Source organism: Bufo gargarizans, chromosome 8 (genome assembly GCF_014858855.1).
Source record: "Bufo gargarizans isolate SCDJY-AF-19 chromosome 8, ASM1485885v1, whole genome shotgun sequence".
NCBI classification, from domain to species: Eukaryota; Metazoa; Chordata; class Amphibia; order Anura; family Bufonidae; genus Bufo; species Bufo gargarizans.
Genome location: NC_058087.1, coordinates 173080146 through 173095959, shown reverse-complemented (window position 1 = coordinate 173095959; position 15814 = coordinate 173080146). Strand labels below are relative to the sequence as shown.

Below are 15814 nucleotides of genomic sequence, written 5' to 3'. Positions count from 1 at the left end.
GCATGATGCCGTTTTCACTGCCTGGTCCTATCAATTAAAGAGGAGAGAGCAGAGCCTCTAGGTGTAACAGTAACACCCCCATTGCTCCTAGAGGCTCCTTTGCATATAATAAAACATCATTTTTCTCAGCAATGTGGACACATATGAACATGGTACAGATATAAATAGATAAAATATCCCAGGGCGCAAGAATCCAGTCCAGATAGTAATAGTAAATAGAAACGTATTTATTGCAGAAGTACTTCTGCAATAAATACGTTTCTATTTACTATTACTATCTGGACTGGATTCTTGCGCCCTGGGATATTTTATCTATTTATATCTGTATCCTACCACTTCTTGGAGACTTCAGGGATCTCCGACAAGAAGTCATCCCTCCGCGGCTGCAGATCCACCAGTGAACCGTGACTCCATCGCAGTCATTGACAAGCTTTTACTAGAGTTGTGCCTACAAATAGCACAACCACAAAAAGGTGAGCCCTGTACTGGAACCATTTATTTTATCTGTCTACCAACGGTATTACCCTATGGTGCGCGGTATTACCCTATGGTGCGCGGTATTACCCTATGGTGCGCGGTATTACCCTATGGTGCGCGGTATTACCCTATGGTGCGCCCTGCTTTGTTTTTAACAGCATAAAGTAAATCCTGTGGGCACACATGAACATGAGACCAACACAGATGCCTTCAGCTGCCAAGCGCCCATGTAACAGGTCAGCCAGTGTCATAGGGACAAAACTGCTGACAGATGCCCTTTAATTTAGGATTCTCCTAACAGGATATATGGAAATAGGAGAACCCCTTTTCAATGGGTTATAGGTGACTGAAACAGCATCATTATTGTCCATACGTACCAGGCACAGCCTATGGACAAGAGTGACGCTGATGCTGGGAAAACAGCTCTGTCCAAAAGCGATGATCAATTCCACCCGCCCCAAGGAGGAGACGCCGCAGCCTCTAATGCAGGCATCCTCAAACTGCGGCCCTCCAGCTTTGGCAAAACTACAACTCCCAGCATGCCCAAACAGCCTACAGCAGGACATTGTAGGAGTTGTAGCTTTACAACAGCTGGAGGGCCGCAGTTTGAGGATGCCTGCTCTAATGCATCGGTCACACTAGCTACACTTCTATAGAACACATCTGCCTAAACTGTATACAAGCGAGTGGTCTTCTATATTCGTCGCTATCCATACATTTTTTTTTTTTTTCCTTTTACTTACAGAAATGTTTTTGACCCTAAATAGAACTTATTCAGAAATTGATATCTGGGATGTGACAAGTACCGTAAATCCTTTCTGACAATTAAGCCTGACTGGTCTAAGATTTGTGGCCCTATTTAAAAAAAAAAAAAAAAAAAACACAAAAAATATGTGTTGAAATAGCAGCAGGCAGATATTACATAAAGCCAATGAACGGACACAGCTCTATGGTAAAACATCATCTCTCTGTGGGTAAATGTAACGAGTCAGTAGAACAGTCTTTATAGCATTCCTATACGCCCCGTCTCCCACCCCCACCCCAAAAAAATATAAAAAAAAATAATGGTTGGCCTTTTAAAAATCCACAAAGTGCTTTTCAATAATATGGTGACAAGAAACAAGGATCTCCTTATAATGGATCCTGAGGCAGGAGGGAGCTCGGCAGCTATATCAGGACGCAGTGAAGAGAATGGTTCTTCCAGACTGAGGATAAAATCTGGGATATAGGATTTTTCTTCTTTACAACTTTATATCTATATGTGTATATATATATATAAATAAAAATGTACGATGATATATTCAGTGCTACGGTCAACACACTTTCATACTTTTTTTTTTTTCCTTTCTTCTTACCCTGCTTCTCATTATTTCTAAGTCTGTGTGATAGGTGCACAGTTCATGTACTAAAGTAGAAGTACCACCTAAGACGAGAAGGTTTGGAAGCATGCGTTTGACCTCATCGAATGCACTATCAACGGAAGTAAGACGATCCCTGCGCCGATGGCTAGCGGTTACCCTTATCGGCTGCACGGGTTTATCTTTCCTTACTGTACAAGGTTGTAAAAGCTCCCTGATCAGACTAGCTCATTGCCAAACCAAGAAACAAAAGAAAATAAATAAGTAAAATAGGCAAAGATGAAGGGTCCCACAGGCGACTGTACAGGAGTTTCTCACCATGTGCACGAGTACAATGATCTGTGTGTCTACTGACTGTACGCTAAGCTGGCATAGCAGAGGCCTACCCACTAGATATAGAGCTGGTGTGCACAAAAGCAATAAAAATCACCACAGCAACGATATGCAATGTTGTAACTCAACAGAAGCACAGAGAAGAAGCAAGGTAAACCCTGGATTCCATTAACGTCCACGTTTTTTTCTGTTTTGTTTTCAAATGTGTATTTCTGAAATATGCTTTCCCATGGAGAGATGGTGGCTTGGTTGAGCGGAGAAGGGTTTTCTCTTCTGTTCTGCTATGTAAAGCTCATCTGTTGAATCAGGGACTCTAGCAGCACGAGGGAAGCTTGTAAGACGTGGAAGAGGCGATGCTATATGCTGCTGTTTTGGTGATTCTGGTATCTGTGCCGCCAAACTTCCTGGATCTTTCTGCACCACTTGTGTGCATTTCCGCTAGGGTCCATCAGGTAATATGTTCGGTTAGGCTGCAAAAGGAATATGGAGGAGTTAAAATAAAATAAGGGAATGTCCGGCCGGGCAGTTTTATCTGAATATTTGCCGATATGGCAACATAAAAATGTTGGTTACAAATCAGAGTGACTCAGTAGATAACATGGAAGTTACGCCACGACATGAAACTGTTCACTTCTGTCTCGGACACCTCAACGTGTGACCAAGCATAAGACTACGGTTACATAGCAAGTCTCATGACCAAAAACATTTATGTGACTTGCACTATTTTACAAAATGCAATTTGGCTTTAAAAGAAAAAAAGCTTGCATCGTATGATGGCAAAGTCTAATATGACTTTCAATCAAAAGCAACTGTTGTGTCGAGGTGTCGCAACGTGGCCCCATTGACAATGCGACATTGAGGTCTTCATGCTTTGTAGCACAAATTGCTATGTAGCCCTAGGCTAGTCTAAGGGGCTCTGGTCCTCGTTCTTGGTTGGAGGGGTGGTGGCTCATGCATTGCCACTCCTCCCGGGCAGACCCCTACTGAAAAAAAAGGGTTAAGGCTACACGCACTCGAACGTTGTTTGTTTCAGTGTCCGTTCCGTTCTTTTGCCGGATAGGATGCGGACCCATTCATTTCAATGGGTCCGCAAAAAATGTGGACAGTACACTATGTGCTGTCCGCATCAGTATGTCCATTCTGTAGCCCCGCAAAAAAATAAATAAAAAATAAATTATGGCATATGGATGTCATCCGTTTTTTTGGGCGGACCGCAAAACACATATGGTCGTGTGCATGTAGCCTAAATCTGCTGCTTTTCCGCAATATATTGAGCATACTGTGGGTTTGAAAACCTGCATCATGCTCATATTTCTGCATATGCGAGGATAGTTTCGATATATCCATCTAACGGTATTGTGCAGTATTACATTGGATTTGAGGTGTGGCATTTGCCTGAGCATACCCTTAAAGGGGCTGTCTCACTTTAGCAAATGGCATTTATCATGTAGAGAAAGGCACTTACTAATGTATTGTGATTGCCCTAATTGCCTCCCTTGATTCATTTTTCCATCACATTAGAACTGCTCATTTCCAGGGGTTACGACCACCACTGCAATCCATCAGCGGTGGTAATGCTTGCACTAGGACAGGCATGCTCCACCCGCGGCCCTCCAGATGTTGCAGAAACGACAACTCCCAGCATGCCCGAACAGCCTACACCAGGGCATTGTGGGAGTTGTAGTTTTACAACAGCTGGAGGGCTGCAGGTTGAGCATGCCTGTCCTAGGAAAAAGTGCCTCTCTGGTGGCTGGGGCTGCATAAGTCCGCACAGGCCTGCACTTTTTCCTATAGTGTGCAAGCACGACCACTGCTCCTGGATTGCAGGGTGGTCGTAACCCCTTGAAACGAGCAGTGTATAATGTGATGAAAAAAAATGAATTAAGTGAGACAACCCCTTTTAAGGGTATGCCAAGGCAGATTCTGCACCTCAAATGCACTGCAATATTGTACAATACAGTTGGATGGGTATATCAAAACTACATCCTCACATATGAAGATATAAGATAAATGCCATTTGCTGAAGTGAGACAAACCGCTTAAACGGTCAATCTACACAAATTTCTATTTCAACAGCTATTGCATGAAATACCCAGAGTTCTGCAAAAAAGAACACCAGGCGCAGTTCACAGCCGGTCTAACGTTACATTACCCTACCTCGTAATTTCCGGTCGCACCGGAAATGACGTGAGGAGGCGTGCCGGAGTTGTGCCGATCTGCGCATGCGCAAAAAGGACACTGCACATGCGCCGGAGAGCCTCACCAGCCTTATGGTAGGGAAAAATTACGGCCCAGTGCGCAAGCGCGGCTAACTACAGAACATCCATCCGATCGCAGCACCTGCGCAGTGTGGGGGTAGGGAGATCTGATATATACATATTTAACAGAAATCTCCCTACCCCCACACTGCGCAGGCGCGGAGATCGGATGGATGTTCTGTAGATAGCCGTGCTTGCGCACTGGGCCGCAATTTTTCCCTACTCTAGTAAGGCTGGTGAGGCTCTCCGGCGCATGCGCAGTGTCCCGCTGAACTCCGCTGTGAGATTTCCCTAAACCGTCGTTTTGTGCATGCGCAGATCGCCACAACTCCGGCACGCCTCCTCTCGTCATTTCAGGTGCGACCGGAAGTTACGAGGTAGGAAAATCTCACGAAGTAGGGTAATGTAACGTTACACCGGCATGTGAAGCAGCACAGAAGTCATGTTTTTACCTTTTTATTATACAAGCAATACAGAGACTTCTATTCAAAGACCATTGATCTCCAAACTGTATATAATGGCCACTTACGAATATTCATATAGGGTTCTGTTCCCCTTTCCAGCACATTGACTGATGAGCAAGAGCAACCATAATTGGTCAGAGTACCCCCTAAAAGCTCCAAGCTTTAGTCTTGGGCTACTGCAAATTACATTACCAAGATCTGAACACAGCAAAAGGTTACCATATGAGGTTAGCACATGGCAATCCGGTGTCCAAATGTCTCCATGTAGCCCCTGCCCTTAGGTTTGAGACCAATAAACCCCTAAGACTCAGACACTAAAAGTAGGCATCATTTTACAGAATATCCTTGGGAGAACACATTTGGCAACAGATGCTCTTTTACATTATATACTTACAGTATGAACAAAAAAAGTTTTAAAATTCTTTGCTTCTGGGCGCAGCTCCTGTGACCATGGAATTTCTCCTTTCAGGACTTTATTTACTGGATCCACGTAGTATAGATGTGGTCCTTCTGTAAGAAGAAGCTGACGCCGACGAGCAAACAACCCCTGAGAGACCAAACACGAACACATAAGGCAGTGAGAGCATGAAATAAAATAAAAAATAAAAAAACATCAGAAACAGGACGTGCTCGTTGGCCAAGAGAACAATCTGCTGCATGGAACTGGAGATATTTCTATTGCCTGCATGCATCGTTGGTAGGATCGGAGGTCTTCTCTGCCCGGAAATAAAGAGGGTCACATTAAACTTCACTCACCTTTCTTTTATCAACTGGACCCATTTTCAGTATTAAATTGTTTTCCACAAACTGGTGCCTGTAATGATAGTAAAAATATACTCATCATCCAAAAGAGGGAAGTAAAATAACGTGGAAGGGATTTAGTTAAAGGGAGTCTGTCACCACTTTTTTGCATGTTAGACCATTAAAATAGGGTTATTTGATCCAGCCAGAACATAAAAACGGTACCTTTGTGGTAGAAAACGGACTTTTCAATTTGCAGAAAACGAACTTATAAGATTATTTTCGGAGCCCTCTCAAGTGCCCAGGGCGGTCTCTCAATCCTCAGAGCCCAGGCAGGCACCTCCTAAACGGCTGATAACTCCGCCCTCCGTGCGCCTCTGCCCGCCCGTTTACTCCCCTCCCCTGTCCCTTTCCACTGCGGCTGTGCGGTACAAATCGTAGCGGGCGCATGCGCAATGCGATGCCCGCTCCTGGCAGGGCATCGCAATACCTATTGCGCATGCGCCGGCTAATCGCCGTTTAGCCGGCGCATGCGCAATAGGTATTGCGATGCCCTGCCAGGAGCGGGCATCGCATTGCGCATGCGCCCACTACGATTTGTACCGCACAGCCGCAGTGGAAAGGGACAGGGGAGGGGAGTAAACGGGCGGGCAGAGGCGCACGGAGGGCGGAGTTATCAGCCGTTTAGGAGGTGCCTGCCTGGGCTCTGAGGATTGAGAGACCGCCCTGGGCACTTGAGAGGGCTCCGAAAATAATCTTATAAGTTCGTTTTCTGCAAATTGAAAAGTCCGTTTTCTACCACAAAGGTACCGTTTTTATGTTCTGGCTGGATCAAATAACCCTATTTTAATGGTCTAACATGCAAAAAAGTGGTGACAGACTCCCTTTAACATTATAACGTAAGAGGACAAAGCCATACTAGCAAAACAAAACCAAGTGTACAGTATTATCTAATGATATTATAGCCAAAATGAATGCTCATTGCCTTTAAGAGCAAATCAGCTTGAACCAAAGTTCTGTTATGTGGCTGAAGAGGCCAAGATGAGTTCATGGCAAGTCCAGTTTATATAAGAGTCATCGTGAATATGAACAGACATTGTATTTTAAAAGTTATTGCTAAAAGATGTGGGTTTATCTATGGGGAGTATACCGGCTTCTCCAGACATGTCTGTCTGAAGGGAACAATGGTTGCTTCATGGCAAGTTAAGAATTTATCTCCTTAAACCACATCTGGGTGTGTGATGTCTATTCATATAGTCATAAGTATTATATATATTTATGTGTGCATTTATTTAGCTTTTTAGTATAAACATATCAATAATTCATGTATAATGTGCAATACTGATATATAGTATAACCAAATATTAAGGTAATACTTTATGCCGTATCACACTGAGCGAATAGAGTCTCAGGAGGTAAAGAAACACTAAGGTTTTCTGCTGTTGGAAGTTTCTCAGAAAAGCTAATGTTATTCCAGGCGTCGTTACTCAATAGCTTGGACAGTTAGATATACAAACCCACAGTGCGAGTGAGTATAAGGCCCATTGTATTTCTTATCTGACCATATACAAGATGGTATGGGAACCATCAAATTGGTTCTACCAAGTCTGGGAAAGATTACTTCAGAGTGTCAGAGAAGTATCGCTCCTCTTTGATTTACGTTGAGAAAGGTTAAAAGGTACCTAATAAAATAAAGCCACGTTATCTAAGTTTTAACTTAAAAGTCTGATGTTACAACAGTGCCATCTGGAGGCAGATGGACAACATTATATTATTTTACCATTTGTTTTATACCATGTCAAGGGTTAATATGACATCATTGTGTTATTAGCATACGAATATACCCACCTTACCCGATTGGAAATCCCTAATCCAGAAGGGGATGATTCTTAGATAAGGTGGGGAATAATTACTCGTGTGCAGAGCGTTAGGGAGGACTGACAAACCAAAAGGAAAACTCACAAAGGAAACTGATCACAAGAATGATATAGCAAAAGGAACTTGGTCTATCTTTGAGCCGGTAACGTATACTGTGCTTATTGCTTGCGATATTAATAGGATATTTCTCTCGGTATATAGCCAAAAGTCCCCATACTGTGGGAATATATAGTGTTAGGCGCCTCCATAATGCTGATTATTCTCTTAGCAAAAATGCATATTGCTAATGAAAGATCTGACATTATTTGAAGAGGACTAAACCCTTGGAAGTTATATTCCGTAGTCTGATTGCCGAGCTGAGTACTTTGTCATATATTTTTGATTGGTCATAAGGAAACAAGGGGTCAAGGGATAACATTTATTTTTCCTGTATTATTCCGTGTTTTGTTATAGCCTGTTTGGTAAACAGAAGGTCCTAAGTTTCTCCTGGAATATAAATCATTGGTCTATTTGTTAAAAGTTAGGTAAACTTTAAGTAGTGTGGCGCATTTTGGGCATTATTTTATAGCTTCATTGTTTGTCTTTGCAATTGTATTCATTTTATATTCTTGGTTTGTATTGTGTATAATAAATTACATATATATTTTTGGCATAGACAATTGTCCCTTTGTTTCACAAATCAAATTAAGATACTCGATAAAAGAACTTAGAGGCGATTATTTCCGCCTGAAGGAATAATATAAATATATATATATATATATATATATATATATATATATATATATATATATATATATATATATATACACACACACACACACACACACACACACACACACTCTCTTTTATATAAAGATTCTTTTTATATAGAGGATATTCAACAGGTTGTCCAGGATTTTTATATTGATGGCCCATTTCAGGTCATATGGTAATACCCCTTTATTTTTATTGTGACCCTTTGAATTGGATCAATATGATATTGTGACCCATAGACCTGTAAGGATTGTGCACCCCACGTCTATTCAGTGGCAGCGGAGATGAATAAAAGGGAGAAAATAAGCTTATAAAATGAAATATATAGATGGCATCTTCTGCGCACAGACGTGAGTAGGATGGGGACTCACCTCTAGACTTGTCACAATTGCCATTCACCATACATTACGAGGACTCACCATTGGTTTCCACCGGCTTGCTTCTCTAACAGTAGCCGCTTTTCCTCCTCGGAGAACTGGAGATCAAGCTCAAAAGAGTTATTGTCAAGGTCGTGGATGTACTGTTCAATGTTACTCCCAGATCTCTGTGGCTGAATAGGCTCTGGTGTGGGAAGTGTCTGCGAGGATACCGACGAGGCTACCTGCATTCCCCCAAACTGGCTCAAGAGGTCGTCATACTGGAAATACAGAGAACACAAGAGCTTAGATTTCATTAAGATGTAAATTAAATTCTGCAAAATAATTCATTAGTGAATGCACTACGGTGCTATAGAGAGGGACTGTGTGGTGGCTGATGCTTATACAGTGGGATATGTTTGAGCCTTCTGTCAGATGTATACTAAAGAGGCCCCATCACCAAAATAATGCAACACAATCTGACAGCAAAATGTTATAGAGCAGGAGGAGCTGAGCAGATTGATATATCTTCTTGTGGGAAAAGAGTCAGTAAAACCTGTATTTCATACATTTCTATCTTTGCTTTTTCCACTTCCTGTGAACAGCTATCGGTACAGGATTGTGTGCACACAGAGATAGACGTCGGTCACTGATAACACCTCCCTCCTGTACCGATAGCTCTTCACAGGGCTGCAGATATAAAAGGTATAAAATTACAAGTTTTACTGAGTCTTTTCCCACAAAGCTATACATCAATCTGCTCCGCTCCACCTGCTCCTTGCAAAGTGCATTGCATTTTCTGGTGACGGGTCCTCTTTAAGTCCTCCAGACATACACTCCTGACAAAAGGCTCAAAACGTGACACGAAATAAGCCTTAGCAATCAGTTTATATTAAAGGTGTTGTCCATTGGATAAACAAATTCTGACAAAAAGATGTGGAATGGGTTATAAAAAATAAATAATCCTCCTGATCCTCGGCTGCTGGCTGGCTAGTCTCTGCTTTCAAAAAATGGCCACTCCTGTAAAAAGTCCACATGGGTAGTCCCATACAGTCTTCGCAACCGCTGCAGTTTTTAAATTGGGAAGTGGTAGCAAGATTTCAGTTGAAAACTGTTGTTTTCTAGCAAAGTACTGCCGCTTTACAAAAGTCTAAAATATGCAGCGGCTGCATGCCCTCAGGTTTTTTGTGCCCTAACCTAAGAGACTGGCTGATCATGTGACACCATCAAATTATTATAACTTTATGGCGGTACCGTGTGTAGGTGGCTGCTGTTCTGCTCAGTACGTTTAGATTTATGCAGCTCTGAACTTGAAGTAACCTCTGTTTTTATAAATTATGCAAGTATGTAAATCGGGCAAAAAAAAAACAAAAACGCAATAAGCAGCAGAATTTGCTACTAGCAATATACAGGAGTGAACTGCAGATAGCCCTGGCTAATTAGCATCGAGATGGGATATGGAGCTTGTCTCACTACTTTTTTTTTTTCAACTTTTACGCCTGTCAAATCAGACGGGTAATAAAAGTATGGCAGGTGGGGTCCAACCTACGGGCCACCTAGTGTCAGGAAGAGTAAGAGGTGGCAAGTCCCCATTCTCGGTGGGAGAGTAGGCTATGTGTGCGAATGAGGACGGCTTCTGGTGCTCCCCCTTTCACTATGATGCAGAAGCAAAATTACCTGAGCGCCAGAGATTTCCAGATCTTTTAAAACCTGAAATAACTTACATTTCCATAAAACTCTTCATCGTCTTCGGCCATTGCAGGCAAGTAGGCTGTGAGTTTTGGAGGAGTCTGAAGATGCAGATCTTGCCACGTGATGCCATCAAAGAATGAATGAGCTTTAAGGGGACCATATCCTCCCATCTCCTCACAGCCTAATCGTTTAGTAGGGTCTAGGACCTAATGGGGGAAAAAATGCTCTCAAAATTTACTTCAACAGAAACCGATAAGGCTACTTTCACACTTGCGGCAGAGTGATCCGGCAAGCAGTTCCGTCGCCGGAACTGCCTGCCGGATCCGGCAAAACGTATGCCAACTGATGGCATTTGTAAGACTGATCAGGATCATGATCAGTCAAAAAAATGCACTGAGATGCCGGATCCGTATTTCCGGTGTCAACCGGCAAAACGGATCCGGCATTTATTTTTTTAACCTTTTTTTTTTTGGTCTGCGGATCCGGCATTCCGGTATTTTGAATTAATACATTTTGGCACTAATACATTCCTATGGAAAAAAATGCCGGATGCTACGGCATGCAGGCAAGTCTTCAGTTTTTTTGGCCGGAGATAAAACCATAGCATGCTGCGGTATTATCTCCGTCCTGAACAGTCAAAAAGACTGAACTGAAGACGTCCTGATGCATCCTGAACGGATTGCTCTCCATTCAGAATGCATTAGGATAAAACTGATCAGTTATTTTCCGGTATTGAGCCCCTAGGATGGAACCCTATGCTGAAAAAGAAAAACGCAAGTGTGAAAGTACCCCAAGACTTCATTTAAGAGGGGACTTCGGTCAGGACTAAAAGACGGTATATTTATACAACGATCACTGTAAAGATGAACACGGAAAGGCTTCAAACAGCAAGTCATAAATCCATACGAAAAGCAGGACATGCTCGCAAATTCTTTTATAGGCGGATGCTGAAGAGCTGAATTGTCAGTGTCCGTTCGTTTTTTTTTGTTTTTTTTGCGGACCGTATACGGAACCATTCATTTCAATGGGTCCGCAAAAAAAATTGAACATGTCCTATTGTCTGCATTACGGACAAGGATCGGACTGTTCTATTAGGGGCCAGATGTTCCGTTCCGCAAAATACGGAATGGACACAGACGTCATCCGTATTTGTTGTGGACTGCAAACTACATACGGTCGTGTGCATGAGGCCTGAGGGTGGGTTCACGTAATGTTTTATGCCTTCGTTTGACGTATACGTTACAAAAAAATAGGATACAAAAACGCATCACGCCACGGCAGGCCTCTAAAAAAATAAAAATAAAATAAAAGTACACTTTTTTTTACAATGGTAAGAAAAAAATATACTTTTTTTTTTTCTTTAACAATGAAACTCTATGGTGAACGGATGCCGCTGTTTGGCATCAGTCTGAGGCGTCCAGTTAACGTATACATTAAGAGGATGGGGAAAAACGTGATGTGAATCCACCCTAAAGCACTTCTTTTGTAATTCACAGGCATAAAGGGGCTGTGCCAGAATGAAATAGAAACATTTCTCTGTTAAAGCACACAGAACAATGTTTTTTTCAATTGAAATCATTAAAGGGATTGTCTCACTTCAGTAAGTGGCATTTATCATGTAGAGAAAGTTAATACAAGGCACTTACTAATGTATTGTGATTGTCCATATTGCCTCCTTTGCTGGCTGGATTAATTTAAAGGGATTCTGTCACCTCCCCTCAGCCAAAAAACGATTTAAAAGCAGCCATGCAGCACAGCTTACCTGGATTAAGCTGTGCTGTTTAATCTTGAAATCCGTTCAGCAGTTACTTTAAAAAACGACTTTGATCAATAAGGAAATGCGTCCTGAAGGTGCCCAGAGGGGCGTTTTTTTCTTCTTAGTGAGCCCAGTACCGCCCCTCTTACAGTGCCCAGCCCGCCTTCCTTTTACTTCCTAACCGCCGCCCCCAGCCTGCCACAGCCTCCCCTCCCTCTCCTCCCCCTCCCTCACGCCGAACGAAGTCTCGCACAGGCGCAGTACCCACTGAGGGCTGCGCCTGTGCGATCATCAGGAGACTGAGGGCAGCAGCTTCATCTTCGTCACTGGGCATGCGCCGAGCCCAGTGACGTCCGATGCTCGCTCTTCCCTCAGTCAGCAGGGAAGAGAGAGCATCGGACGTCACTGGGCTCGGCGCATGCCCAGTGACGAAGATGAAGCTGCTGCCCTCAGTCTCCTGCTGATCGCACAGGCGCAGCCCTCAGTGGGTACTGCGCCTGTGCGAGACTTCGTTCGGCGTGAGGGAGGGGGAGGAGAGGGAGGGGAGGCTGTGGCAGGCTGGGGGCGGCAGTTAGAAAATACAAGGAAGGCGGGCTGGGCACTGAAAGAGGGGCGGGACTGGGCTCTCTCAGAAGAAAAAAACGCCCCTCTGGGCACCTTCAGGACGCATTTCCTTATTGATCAAAGTCGTTTTTTAAAGTAACTGCTGGACGGATTTCAAGATTAAACAGCACAGCTTAATCCAGGTAAGCTGTGCTTCATGGCTGCTTTAAAATCGTTTTTTGGCTGAGGGGAGGTGACAGAATCCCTTTAAGCTAGAAAACTGACGTACATGAAGATAAATTTGCCGCAGCCGCTGGCCACGCCCTTTCCCTGACCTTGCCATGACCCCTTTCAGAAAAGTGGCAAGGTTAACTAAAAGTGTCAGATGTGACAGTTTTTTAAAAAGTCGCAGTTAAAATGTCACACTTGCGACTTTTTAACGCCACTTTTCAGGCACACAGGCAATGATAAATCTCCCCCTTGTCCACATGATAAATGCCATTTACTGAAGTGAGACAACCCCTTTAAAGGAATGCTCCTGTGTTTAGACCTGTTATGGTGCCCCCTGCTGTTCTTTTGATTCCGTCCACCTAATGTGCCTAGTGCTGGCAAGAAGTCGCTTCTAGCGGGCTAAATCTTGTTGTCCGGGACGGAGCTACTGAGCAATGGTGACCACCAGTACTGGGCACATCAGGTGGACGATCTGAGTAGAAATCAAGAGGACACCAGAACAAGTATGTAACACCAATATCTAGACCTAAACTGCTAATGATTCAAACTGTGGATGATCTCAGAAAAAAATAATAATAATTTACATTTATTAGTGGAGCAACCTCTTTAACAGGGCAGAAGAGTATAATGTATAGGAGTACAGTGGTCACAGCCATGATCGGCCCGCTACAACATTCCGGCAACAGACACATTAGGTGAGTTTTTTTGTTTGTTTGTTTTTTAATACTGCTATGGTTGACTGTCTGAACATACTTACATGTACTGTAATATACTTACATAATCATAATAATACACTATGGTTAAACATGGGGTCAAACTGGTGACCCTCCAGCTGTTGCAGAACTAACACTCCCTGCATGCCCTGATAGCAGTAGGCTGTCCGGGCATGATGGAACTTGTAGTTTTGCAACAGCTGGAGGGCCTCCCGAGTTTGACTTCCCTGTTTTAACACATGGGAAACCCCAGGAATCATGCTGAGCTGTGCCACTCTGCAAACACAGCCCTGCTACATCTGCATACATAAAGAAAAACTTTTATTTTATTTGTTTCACATTTTTTTGAGACGAATTAAAGAACATACCAGAAGTTTTTCTACAAGATCTTTAGCTCTAGGGAAGAACTTTTCTGGGAAGTCGTATTCCAGCTTTATTATCTTCTGAAATATAAGGTATTCATTGCTGCAAGAGACAAAACACCGCTAATCATAAACTGTGATTCTGCACAAATATAACACCCTTCTTCACCTACGATAAGCGTCAATCTTACCCGGCTCTGAAAGGTGGTAATCCGGCTACTAACTGATAGATAATGCAACCAAACGCCCAAAGGTCCGAACTGAAAAAAGGAAAAAAAGAAAATATTAATTCTGTCTGCTTGAGACAGTGACAAAGGGTGACGAAGAGTCAAACATCCGTGTTATGCTCCTGAAAAACATCTTTATTAACTACTTTTTTCTGAAGATGAAGTAAAATGCTTATCTTCAGCTATGGGGAAAACAACTTTAAATTAAATGAATTCAATAATTAGGTAACTACAAATAAGTATTTTATAACATAATGCAAGTACAATGGTGACCACCAGGGGTCTCCCTCTCTACAGTTAGCTCTCAGTTACTTTAGTGCACATCCTCCTGTGGCTACAACTTCCATGCTTTACATCCTCCATAATCCTAAGGGCAGGAAGCTTTAACATGAAATGTAACAGGAATTCAAACATGCATGTATATGTCTAAATCGCACGTCTCGTACTCTCCAGTAGAATTAAACCTGGGAAGGACAAGCATGATATGACTATCAGTGAATCCACCCAGTGTGTACACTTAAAGGGGGGGTTGTCCAGTATCTAAATTTTCTTCCTAAAGGCAAGGAGACCGTTAAAATAATAAAACAAATAGCACCAGTTTAATCAAGTCCCTGCCAGTTTACTGCCATCTAAGCGTGTGACGGTTGTGGCCAGTTACTGGTCTCTGTGATATTACTGGAAAACCACTTTAAATATATATATTTTTTTAAAACAACGGTGCTGTTCTCAGGTAAGAGGACTCCTCGTCTGCTGGACACGTATTGGTTTTTGTGTTAGGTTTCACATACTCCCCAGCAGCTGTTTTTGTTTCAGGTAGGTGGAGATCGCTGCAGTCAAACATCTGTATGTCCACCTTAAAAGGGTTGTCAGATCACTGGGGACCCCATCGCTCATGAGAACAGGGGCCTGTAAGCCCTTGTTTGAATAGAGGGGCAGGCAGGCGTATCCACCGCTCCATTCTCTTCTATGAAACTGCCTGGGATCCCAATACAGCCGCTACATTCAAAACAGGGAAACATGGGCCCTCATTCTTGTGATTGGTAGGGGTCCCCAGTGGTGGGACCTGCGCTGATCAGACACCCAAGCCTGAGAGTAGGGGACAAGTTGTTGCAATGGAACGACCCCCTCAGGGTACCTTCCCACAAGTGCAGATTTCAAAACAGAAAATCTGTGCAGATTTCTATGAGTTTCCACACCAAAAACCATTGTTACTTGCAGTTTTTGGTGTGCATTAGATGCAGAATTTCCGCAGATCTCATCCTTGTATTGAAAAGGGTAAATCCGCACACAAAAAAAACCCAACAACGTGCAAACAACATGTTGCGGATTTCTAAATCTGCACGGCAGGTCAATTTCCGCATGGGGGAAAAAAAAAAAAAAAAAAAAAAAAAAAAAAAAAGCATTCATGAGATTTCTCTTATCTCATGCACTTTGCTGGTACTGTATTATGCTGCAGTTTTCCGCATGTAAATCCGTGAAGTAGATAACGTGCGTAATCCGCGCCATGTGCAGCCACCCATAAGGTCGGCATGTCCAGCTTAAGCTTCTGTTGGAGGTATACATCAAAAGAATATCTCAACATTAACCTCCAATCTATGCCACAATGTCATACGTCACTCATTGACTTAAAAAAATAAAATAAATGTATACCGCACAGTGTATGATTTTTTTG

At 42.9% G+C, this 15814-nt stretch overlaps 1 protein-coding gene across 1 annotated transcript in view; it reads right to left on the bottom strand.

The window, feature by feature from the left end:
• Window positions 1-647: 647 nt before the first annotated feature.
• The window catches only part of PDPK1 (3-phosphoinositide dependent protein kinase 1), a 51499-nt gene continuing 36332 nt past the window's right edge, over window positions 648-15814 (bottom strand). The window contains exons 8-14 of the mRNA XM_044303367.1: window positions 14107-14175; window positions 13922-14018; window positions 10343-10516; window positions 8682-8899; window positions 5647-5704; window positions 5285-5437; window positions 648-2638 (exon numbers count right to left, since the gene is read on the bottom strand). Of these exons, the coding sequence (XP_044159302.1) occupies window positions 2525-2638; window positions 5285-5437; window positions 5647-5704; window positions 8682-8899; window positions 10343-10516; window positions 13922-14018; window positions 14107-14175 (883 nt within the window). The 3' untranslated portion in view covers window positions 648-2524. The remainder of the gene's footprint in view (window positions 2639-5284; window positions 5438-5646; window positions 5705-8681; window positions 8900-10342; window positions 10517-13921; window positions 14019-14106; window positions 14176-15814) is intronic.